The following is an 11,718-nucleotide window of genomic DNA, read 5'->3' on the forward strand; positions in this document are numbered from 1 at the left end:
GGGGTACTGGGTGCTCTGCATACCCGCTCTGGCGCTGCATAATCCTCCTCCCTCCTTCCCAGGAGGTTCATTTGGATGGCAGAAGGAGAGCGTGAAGTGATGGCTGGCCCCAGGACCCTTTAAGACTGCTTTACCCGAGCGCAGGTGACAACACCCTAAAGTAAACATCAGTGCCTCCTCCCCAAGACGTGGACGCATGAACCAGCACAGTTCTTCGAATAGACCCACAACATTTATTCAATTGCTTTGAAGGTGCAGTAGCATAAGTGCGTGTTTCTACCAGTGGCCCGCGAGCTCTCCGCCGCTGGCCTCGCCGCTAGTTGCAGTAGTTTTCCAGTTGGTAGAGGGAGCACGTGTTGTGGCAGCATTGCTCAACGATCCCTCGCTTCACTTTCTCAAACTCCTCCTGATGGAAGGGCAGCTCTCCTACCTCACCATGCAGGGGACCGCTCACTGCCAGGGAAGAAAAGGATAAGTTGTGGGACATCACACAGCATCGGGACTGGCTGTGGAGCCCTGCAGACACCCCCTTTGCAGACACCACATTTTTAAGCCAGAGTTGGCTGGAAAATGGGAAGTTGTAACTTGTAGCACCTTCAGGTTCTGTGTTTCCTCTTCCAAAATACTCATATGGTGCTCAGAAAGAGCCAAGCTGAGTGGATCTCAGCAGTGTGAGGGCCTAAGGGCTACAGGGCCTTTACTGAGGGAGGCGTGTGGAGAAGAAGAGCAACCCTGCACCCTCCCTGGGGTGAGCAGGTAGTAAGCAAGATGATAAAATGAGCTGGTCTGCTCCAGAGAGATGAGTTGCTTGGGACTGCAGCCCCTCCTTGGGCAGTTACCCACTCTCCTGGGAGCCTGGGCAAACAACTGGGATGTCCGTGGTATTACAAGGACAGTCCAGTCCTGGGGCTGGGTGCATTTGCCAGCTGGTCCTGAACAGCCTGCTCCTGTTGGCTGCCTGGATGTAGCCTTGAGCCGGCAGCAAAAGCATTCATGTGTGTCCGTGTTCACAGCTGGGGATGAGTTTTTAGAAGGAATTGGGGTATTCGGACACAGACAAAACTCAACAGAATGTCTCCTTTGCTGGTGGCAACTTGAAAACTTGTGGACAGAACTATTCAGGTTTTAGTTGCCCAATGAAAATATAGAAAATGGCAAATAAAACAGTGATTTTTCCTGTAGGAAGAAAAGATCCCCTAACAACAAAAAGAAAATGCCTGGAAAGTGAGAATGAGATGTGGTTTCTAGGGCAATATGAAAGTACAGCACAAGATGCAAAATCCCCAAGCCCCCAAAGCGTGATGCAATGAACAAGGCACAAGAGTAACAAGAAATCATTATGGTAGTGTGCTAGGAGGAAAATTTAGGAAAGCTTTAGTCCAACATTAAGTAGAAGAGGAAATAGCTAGTCAATGTTTTGTGATTTACTTGTCTTCATCCTTCAAGCCAGCTGTGAGCAAACTGTAAACAACCAGTTTGTGTGGCAAAGAGATAGCAGCTCAGGCAAAACTCCTGGAAAAAGAGGTGGAAAGTCCTCAGATGCTTTCAAACCGGTTGGCCCTGATGAAATTCTCCTTAGTATTTAGGGAATTTGGCTAACGACACTTCCAACCCATTTATGGCGGTCTTCAGAAATAAATAAGCAGAGAAAGGAGCAACTAACAGCCCAGCTGGCCACTCAGAACAAATCATGTCAAACCCTCTGCTATGACATTACCTTGCTTCACCTTCTGAAGACCTCTAAGACTATTTCATGGGATGGTTACATATGCAGGAGAAGGATAGGATAGAAATGAAACCAGTGTGTGATGGGAAGAGAAATGTTGGGAGAGGTGTATCATGGTCAGGGGAGGTTAAGTAGTGGTCCATCTTGAAGCGAAAGGGTAGAAATGGCTGGGATTTGGCAGGAGTCTCCTACATCTATTCACAGTCTCTATTAGTAGCTTGGAAGAGAGAAGAGGGAGTGTGTTTGCTGGGTTCATAGAGGAGCCAAAGCTGCGAGGAGCTACAGGTACCAATCTCCAGGGGAGACATCATCCTTGCCTTACAGCTAGAGTGTTACAGGTCCTGGCCTCACCTAGATACAAGCACCATGTTGAAAGGCAGCTCTCTGGACTGTCTCATCCCACTTGCATTACCATGCAGACACAAAGTGCTGGACCAGGGGCAATGACTCAGCACCGCAGGGTTGCGCAGGCAAGGCTGTCATCTCCTGCATCCTGGCTCTTGCACTCATCGGTGGTCCCCCCCTAAGGAGGGAAACCAAAGCAGCTCCACCAGCAATTCACCACCGTGAAAAAAAAAGAGATGATATAAATCTGTGGGGGCTGAAAACCTCTTGAAAGTCAAGATTAGTACTAAAAATTACCTTTGAAACTATAGAAACACTGAAAAGATGGGATGCTGTTCAGTAAGAAATGGGAAAGATGGTAGAGGTAGGCAGGAAGACTGTGTTACACATCCAGGACAAGGGTTTGACTGTGGTTGCCATCCTTCAGGGACTGCTGATCCACCCAAGGGAGGGCCAAGGTATCTGAGGGAGGCAGTGATCACCATCAATCAGCGGTGCAGTGCTGTTTGAAAAAGGCAAACCACCTGTGTAGACGTGAACATGGTATCAAAAACGTGCAATATTGTTCTTCCAGTCTGCTCACTGTACTTGGCACTGGCAAGGCCTCAGCTGGGGTCCCGTGCACTTCTTCAGGCATCACGAGTCAGTAAGGATGTGGACCAAATGCAGAACAATTTGCATGGACAGAGGTCTAGAAAATATGACCTAAGAAGGTAGTGGGGGGAGTATAGAGGGGATTTAGTTGAGAGCAGGTTAAAACTAGACACGGGAACAGTCTTCAAATATTTCATAAAGCAGCCATAAAGAAGAAAGGAGTAGACTCTTCCCCATGTCCACTACGGAGAAGACAAGAAATAATTTACAGCAAAGTATGTTCAGGTTAGATATTGGGAAGAAACACACAAGAAGAAGGTTAGTTAGTCATGGAAACAGGCAGTTTCGGAAGTCAGAAGAAGCTTTCTTACTGGAGGCTTTTATGAACATATCAAACAAGTATGGGTCAGGAATAGGATGGGGACAACTGATCCTGTCTTAGGGTGGAAGGTGGCTTCCTGGGCTCCTTCCACCTTCATTTTCTATGAACACTGCCAGGCTGGTGTAATGGCCACACAAAGAACTAGACAAGTTTGAGCGTTCAGGCACAATTCCTTTTGCCTCATAAATCCTCTTTCCCCGTCTGCCCTCCCATCTGCCTTTTTAACCTGCAGAGCTTTTCATTGGCAAGGCGATGCTGTTGGTATGTTAAAGGTATTCCTGGCATTCCCCATCAAGGACATTCCTGGTGTCACTGTCAAAGACAGGCGGTTGTTACATTTTGCATCGCAGAGCATGCGACGGCATCCACGGCCAGCCTAACTTACCTAGAGGCTGCTCAACGTCCCGTCGGGCTTTGGGGGAGTAGAAGAAACCCCTCTCTCCACACACCAGGTAGAGAGCCTCCACCAAATGGGAGCCGCAGAGGTGCTGGTTGGCAGCCGCGTGGCTGGTCCCGGGGTCGGACAGAGCGAGAAGGGCCAGGAGAGGCAGCGATCGGATCCAGAGAGCCATGGTGGGCAGGGTGAGGCCTAGGGTTAAGAGGCAGAGGAGACACAGGGAGGTCTAGGAGGGAGAAACAAGCTGTCATCAATTATCTTATGTCCTTCAGCTCCTTTGGCATGAAAATGGGACCAAAGTAGCAGACAGACCTTCTAAAGATGCCCCGGCTCGAGGGGGAAGGAGAGCTTTCTGCATCGGCTTTTACAAGTCACAGTAAATGACTAATGATTATAACCAGAACTCTCTCTCCGTCCACAAGCACACACCAGTCCAGGCCTCCCTTCTGCCTTCCCCCAAAAGGCCAAACTGGACTGGAAGAGCCATCTCACTGAGCCCTATGGCATATGTGCCCGGGAGAGGTGAGACCAGCAGACACCTTCAGAGGAAAAACCCTCTCTGACAAGTCAGAAGGGGCCATTATTTATGACAATGGACCCAAACCAGCACAACGTACTCAAAGACCTCATTTTCCTGGACTAACAAGCCAGCAATTGTCACCACCGTTACATCAACTTAAGAAAATAGCTCTGCAAAAGAGGTAGAAGCTAAAAGGGCAGCAGTCAGACTTACCCAAAGAAGTGGCAGCAGGAGATGGAGAGAAGTCTTCTCTGTCAGATGAAGACTAGTTGGTTGGTAGCAATATCCCCATTCTCTCTTTCCCATATTTATATGCTTTACACTAGCCCAAGTGACACAAGAGCTAGCGCAAGCCCAACCTCCTCGATGACACTCTAGCCAAATTTTTTGCTGCTTGTGCACATTAATTGCCCTCTACGTAGCATCCACAGGTCTTTATGCAAGTTAAGACAGAAGCAACAGTTTGCAGTTTCCATCTCATTTCATCTGACTTGTTTTTGCTTCCCAGAAGCTCTGTCCTGAGCCATCAGTGACCCTTTTAGCAGGAGATAATGGTGCTATTACAGCTGCAATGATTATTAATGACCCTGATGCTGGCAATAGGCACTGCTGGCATTGAAGTGTCTCGACAGCTGTTTCTAGAATGTAAAATTAAAGGCAAACATGTTAATCTGTTTGATTAGTATCACCCTGGAAAGTATGCAGTGATGGGACCAAGTTGTTGGTGAGACCATGCTACTGTCAGGTGTTAGAGGAAGGAAAACACATTATTGTGCTGAGGCTATCGGCGGCCCCACTCCCCGGCCACGCGACGCACAGCGAGGCACACGCGTCCACAGCTTGGGCTGGGGGAAGAATAACATCTGCATTTGGCAGGAGACCTGGGGTGGTCATGTTAGCTCAGCATGGGGCCAGAGTTACAGCATTTGAAATTTTAGATGTGAAAAAAATCAGCCTCGTCCCCTTCGCTCACTGAAAGGCAGGTCGCCTCCCTCACCTGCCAGATGCCCCTTCCAAATTCCTGTTTGGGATGAAGCAGAGCAGAGACTCATTCTCTGCCGTTTGCAGGCGAGTGCTCTGGGCACCTCAGCTCTTCTCTCTGGGGCTCTGCATGAAATTGTGTCTTTGACACCAAGACACATTTCTGGTAAATCCCAGGGAAAACCAGGAGGTAGCTGATTATCTCCATTCTGGCCAGTTCACTTTTAATAGGAGATGATGAGCCTGGGTTGTACACACTGACTTTCATGGGCCTGATTTGGCAACTGATCTAGCTCCCTCTATTTCACAACATTACCCCATTTTTTTGATACCCGTGCGCTCAACTTTTCTGCCACCAATAGCATGATTACACCTTTTACTGCTTAAAGTAAGTATACTTTTTTTTTTTTTTTTTTTTTCCCTCCTGCCTGAAAAGGACCATTTTAAATGCTGGGGATGAGATGATCTTCAAACCTCTGATCGCTCTAAATTTTGAGACTAAATTGTTCAGCACCACCAAAAATGAGACCTTTTCACCTTTTTGAACTCTGCTGCTTGTTTAACTTAGAATTAGCCTGATTCTCCATGCACAGGATAAATCAGAAGGAAGTTCACCGAAATCAGCAGAATGCCTTGAGACTCAAACCAGACCCTTAATTTTTTGAGTAGCCAAAGCAATTCCATCCATCAGCATCTAGGAGGTAGGAAGTCCCATATGCCCCTGTCATGGCTTTAAGTGCAAAGTATCATATGTTTGCTAAATGACTGCGATTGCAAAAAAGGCTCGTGAGAAGTGCTAAATCTCTGATGAGCATACAGGGAGGGGACTCATTTGCTCAAACGGATGCAAGACAAGGTTATCAGTTACATCCCCTGCCATGTAGGTCTTTTGGCCTCCCACTAATAAATCCAAGTCATGATGCTCAACTACAGTTAATAGCATTTCTGCACAATGTGTAACACTATCTCTGTCTCCCTTCGCTTCAAAAAAGATATTGGATGTACTTGAATGACCTAGTGGTATACCCATGAAAAGGGTCTCAGGTTTCAGCAAGATATGAGTACAGGGTATTCACTTACTCAGACTTTCTTTCTACCGGGAGAAGATGAGGAATTAGCAGCTACACAGGGTAAAACCTGGCATTTTACCCCATTTGAAGTAGGTTGTCAAAGCCAGCAGCGGAGGCCTTGTGCCCCTCATGCTTCCTCCAGAGCAGGGAGCCTTAACCCAGCATCTCACACGAAGGGGACGACTTGCAGAATTACCCGACAAACCCCCTTAGCAGTCGTTTTCCTGCGGTCACCGATGGACCTCAGCCCAGTGGTCGCCTTGGAAAGGCTCCAGAGAAGGGTGTTCCCCAAGTTAATCACACACTGAGATTTGCCATTTAGGGTTTTTCCTTCTTGCATTTTTGAATGTTACCTGAGCTCACCTGAACTCACGTTCTATTGACAGTGGGACTTTGTAAGGAGGCTCCTCTATCCACTATCTTCTCCCTTCTGGGTGCCTTCCCTGCTGGGCTTCCCCCTTCCACAGGGCTTACCCCACTGATGTAGCAAAGCAAGCTGTTTTATTTTGCTTTGGAAGTGCCATGTTCTTAGTCTGTTGCTCCTCTTACTCTTGGCTAACCAAATCCCGGAGGTAGCTTCGAAAGCTTGTGGCATTTCAGCAGTATGCCCCAGCAGGGGAAGGGCTGACTGTACCCGAGCAGTCAGGAATCCCTCTTGGCTCGCTGTAGTTTGGGTGCAGAAATAAGCCAGAAGATTTATTGGAAGGAAAAAAGATATCATGCTGGCTCAAAGTTCAGCACGGGCCAATTCTTTTTGCAAAAGTTTCCTTCTATGATTTTTTTTTTTCCCCTTCCAGAATATGATCACTTTGATTATTTATTGGAAACTGTATTTTCTTACCATAAATGGTCCTTTGGAATATGAAAAATGCTAGCAGTGATATAAATGGATATAAACTGCGGAAAGTTTTGTCTTAGAGGGAAAACTCCCATGTCAGCAGCAAACTGAGGGGGCCAACAGGGGAGCCCATTTCTTGATGGAAAAGCTTTTTCTACAGAAAAATCTCAGCTCGCTCCTTCCAGGTTGGGCTTCCCTGTGATTTTCACGTGATTAGGCAGCAACAGGCCAAATGCTCATCTATTGTTGCGGCTACACGTGCCTCTCATGACCCCTCCTGATCCCCAGCTCCACATTGGGCTCCCTTGGCCGAAGGGTGGGAGCATCTGGGTGGGAGTGGGATGCTCCTGGCTCCTGCCCTTCATGCTAAGCCACCTCTGGACGTGACTCAAAGCCACCTCCCTCCCTCACATCCCCCCGACCCCGAGCAGTTGCATCAGTGAGAATGAGGTTTAGGCAATCCCCAGTGTCATGTAATCAAGTTTTACAGTCTGTTGCCAGCACAATAAAATCTTTACTACTGTAGATGTCTAGCATTTTCGAACCCTGTCCTGAAAAAATAACAAGCCTGCTATGGGGGAAACTAGTTAACAATTACAAGTTTGTGCAAGTTTTACTGACAGCAAAGGTCAGGTCTGGAGGCGAGCGAGTTCTGAGGGAGCACCTGGGGACCCCGAAACACCACCCACATCCCTGCTGCTGCTCTCACGCTCGGCAGCCACCACTGGGGCTGCTCTGCCCGTCCCCGGGTGTGTGTTGCCCCAAAAGCAGAGCAGAGAGCAACACAGCGTTTTCCCTGGCAGTAGAATTCAGTGGCTTGTGAAACAAATAGCCCCAGAGAAGGCACTGCCTGCCAACACACCCCTGGCCTGCGCCAGCAGCCTGCCGAAACACAGCACCCAGAGTGGTCTGCACCTCCAAAAGTGTCTTTTGGGGGTGGCCAGCCTGTGAGAGGTGCCCCAGCGTGGCCACTGGTAGCTGAGGATCTGTGGTTGGGGCGATGCATTCAAGCACACAGGCGGTTTGAGCTACAGAGGTGTCGCTTTCTGCTTGGCACGGGGAATTGGGGATCCCCCCCGGGGCCCAGCGGTTGCCCCCTCCAGGCTTTGCTCCGCTCCCCATGCGGGGTGCAGCATCCTCGGTGCTCCTTGTCTCCGCGTGGTTTCCAGCACCTGCGGAGCGTGCCACCACGCCACCAGCAACAGCGGTGAGATGAAGGGCGGGGAGGTGAACCTGGCACCGAGGAGGGTGCTTAATCATGGGAATGCTTGCAGCCAAATCCTGCGACGCCTGCGGAGATACGTGGCAGGTGGGGCGGCTGCCGTGGGCCCAGGGGGGGAGAGGGGGCTGCTCTCGCAAAGGGTGAGGCTCTGCGCCTTATCTGGAGCCACACAATGAGAGCTGCCCTTGCTTCAAAAGGGGCATTGTGCAAGCAGGGAAGGGGGCCGCTCGCTGGGATACGAGTAATCTCAGCTGCTTCTATAAACTAATCCCGGCGGCCGCCTGGGCGCAGGGCATGTGAGCAGACCCCATCGCCCCGCCAGCCACCAGGCCCAAGGGAGACACTCCTGCCAGACCGTGGATTTCACAATTTTCCAAGCTCTTCCAGGCCGGGGACATTATCTTGCTGCTTAGAGCACAAAGGGTTGATTCATAAGACGGAGGGTGTAACCCAAAGCCCAGTGTAACCAACCAGGTCTGACCCATCGGTTTCCATCACCTTCGGGTTAGCTGCTAACAGCGGAGAGGGTCATGAGGACATCTGCACCTCTGGAGATGCAGCTCACTGGTAGAAGATGCTCCGGGGAGCAACTGAGAAGAGCCCGTAGTTTACATCAGAGGACAAGGGAGTTTCCCAGGTGTGCGGTGGCTCTGAGAATGGCCTCCTGTGACCCAAGCCCTCTGGCCACCCCTCCTGAGCGCATCGTACCTCTCAGCAGGGAAATACTGACCTTTGGCCAGCCCAGATCGCCGGGAACCAGGGAACCTGCAAATTGGTTTGGCTGCATGCTGCTCAAGCTCCCCTGGCCTCTGCAGGCTCAAACGTTTACATAAGTAGAGCTGCCCAGGCAAAATAGACCAAATTTAATCATCTCTAGAGTAAAGCTCCCAAAATCTTTCCCATCCACTTTGGGAAGAGCATACACAATATTATAAATATAGATGGAAAAAACAGGTATGGTCCTTTTAACCCCATCACAATGTTACTGGCCACTTTTTTGTTTTTTTTGAGAAGGTAGAAGAGAAAATAGCACCTAAAAGCTTCTAATAGTTCCTAGATACAGCTATTAGCAGATGCAGCAGAACAAATTAGTTTGTTTATCAATGAGGAGAAGAAGAAATCTGTGGCTATTAATGGCCCAAGAGTAATCCTTGGCATAGGTAGAGAAACATTAGAAGAAGTGATGACACTCTGCTAGAGGACAAGTAATGAACGACTAAAGTAACAAATAACCCACAGAGTGGAGAAGTGCTGGAAAAGTAGCCTGATCAGCACCAATCCAAAAATACACGTTTTCAGCACTGATGCCACATCTGTCCTTCCTCATGTCATGGAAGTCCATGAGAACAACCAAATCGCATCTTGACCTGGTCTTTAGGAAAGACCATGAGAGGGGCCACCGAGTCCATCAGGGGGTTCTTCTCCAATGTCCACAACTGTAGGCACTAAAGTCTTCTGGTGCCACTACCATGGCTTTCACAGCAGGTGGCATCACAGGCATCACTCGGAACACAAAGGCATGGATGACCTGCAGCAGCCTTTGGTAAAATAGAGAAGAAGACGACCTGGTCCTTGGCTATGATGCGGGAAAGCATAGGCAGGCCACCAGAGCTGCAGACATAGTAGAAAGTGATGGGTGCTATAACCAGCCGAGGCAGCGAGGCAGTAAAGAGAGAAATGCCAAAAAATGACGGAATGGTTCTTGCTGGCTCAGACTGGATTTGTCCCCTGCTGTAAAGTTGTCTCACGGATTGAAAATAAATGATCGTGTCACATCTGTGTCTTCTGCCACTGCTCATCTCTGCAGCTGTGGGTGTACCATGGACATCCGCCACAGTTTCCCCAGTGACAAAATTGAGGGCTGCAAGTTATACTGTAAAAGGATATTGTGGACCAGCGTACTCATTCTCTCACCACGCTTTCTGCTGAGTTTAAATATGAATCTTTGAGACCCCATTTTCTAGAATAAACTTTAATTTTAAAGCCGCTGTTTTGCTACTAGGGTGCTCTTTGAGATTTTTGGCTAACGCTGCCCTGATGCCACCGCCCTGAAGACCCACTTTCCTCCAGGAGATGTGGCTTGCCATCCAGAGGTGCCGCTCGCTCCTTGCCCTTCGCAGGGCGCTCTGAACTGTAGCACTTCAGATGCCACCAGCTGGGTTGGGACCCGAGACAGGAGCTGTGATTTATTCCTCCTTCCCCCTCACTCCTACGGTGTCACCTGCCTGGCAGCTGGTGTTTCGCCAGCCGGCACAGCTCTGTGCCAAAGGACCTTTCCTAACGCGGCGTCTGGCAGCAAATAAAACCCAACCCACCGTTGCTCTTGAGAGCGGTGGCTGCTCCCAGGCATCCATCTCCCTGGCGTTACCGCCAGCTACGCTGGTTATTCCTCTCCCCCGGGATGCTCCGCAGGGGCCGGGAGGTGCCGAGGGCTTGCAGAAGGGCTGACCCCCTCCCTGCTCACGGGCAGCCGGACCCCACTGTAGAGTGCTCTGATCTCCTCTCCCAGAGCCTGGGGACTCCCAGGTCCGGTATCATTAATTATTGCTGGGTAAGTGGATTGTTTTGAGCACTTAAAGCTACTTTAAGGATTTGGATACACACCGGTAACCGGTCCGTAGGCTTGCCTACGGGTTCCTAGACAAGGAGGTGTAAATCCTACTGATAAGGCTTGTTAGTGTTAGGGGGCTGGGGAGGGGGAGGTGGGGGGTGTCTGGAGCCAGGCACGGGGCTCTCCGGGGGCTGGGAGGGGTGAGCTCGCTGCTGCAGCCCCCCTCCTCCAGCCAGGGAGCCCCTGGCCCGGGGGGAGGCACTGGGGTGCTGCGGGCAGTCGGGGTCAGGCTGATTTACAGCAGCGGAGGAACCGGGGCTGTTAATTCAAAGTTGCCGCTTATCGGTGTTTAGAAAGCAAGCTCCGATCTGTTGGTTAGCGATTTGGCCTTTGCTGTAAATAGAGGGGCCCCGTGCTTTGCTCTGACATTTTTGTCCTTATTATCTTGTCTCAGCCTCCAAGGGAGGTGGGAGAGTTATTTAAGGCTGACCTTAGTGGAAGGAAAATGAACAACTCCCTTACCCCACCCTGTTTTTCTCTCCACCGTCCTGGGTAACAACTGTTGCACTGAACTATCTGTGCAAGATACTTAATCCTCCACCATCCCTGCCAATATTTTGTAGATCAATTCACCCTGCTGTGCCCAGAGAAAATAATCACAAAGAGACCAAGTAGAACTAATGTCAGAAGTGAAAAAAATGGATTTTGCATCCTTACCCCTCCAGGAAAATCAAAGAGAATGGGCCTTAACCCCATCAGGTGCAAGACCCTGTCTGGTCTTGCATCGCTCTGGTTCAGGTCTAATTCAAACCTGTGTTTCACATGAGCTTCAAAACCAGTTGCTCCATCCCAAGCTAAACCTCAGAACACCACATAGAGAAACACATGATAGTGCCTCATTGGAGCTGGAGGGAGTATTTCGGATTTGGGGAAATTTAGATCAGGACCCAAACCCTCTACAGTTCTGGAGGACAGGATCCAGCGGATGCGTGAGGAGTCTGGGTGGGTCCCTGTTGGGATGTACATGGTTTTGGGAGTCTTGCAGTACAGAAGTCAACACGTGCACATGCTCCCACTGCTCCTGGGTGATAG

At 49.8% G+C, this 11,718-nt stretch overlaps 1 protein-coding gene across 1 annotated transcript; it reads right to left on the minus strand.

Annotated features, from left to right (window-relative positions):
- Positions 1–213: 213 nt before the first annotated feature.
- On the minus strand, positions 214–4,256 carry INS (insulin). The gene is given in 3 exon segments (XM_009976199.3): positions 214–453; positions 3,433–3,636; positions 4,178–4,256. Coding segments are annotated over 3 exon segments (420 nt in total). The 3' UTR covers positions 214–316.
- Positions 4,257–11,718: the final 7,462 nt, after the last annotated feature.

This window comes from Tyto alba, unplaced genomic scaffold (assembly GCF_018691265.1).
Source record: "Tyto alba isolate M040663 unplaced genomic scaffold, T.alba_DEE_v4.0 Super-Scaffold_8, whole genome shotgun sequence".
Classification (NCBI taxonomy): Eukaryota; Metazoa; Chordata; class Aves; order Strigiformes; family Tytonidae; genus Tyto; species Tyto alba.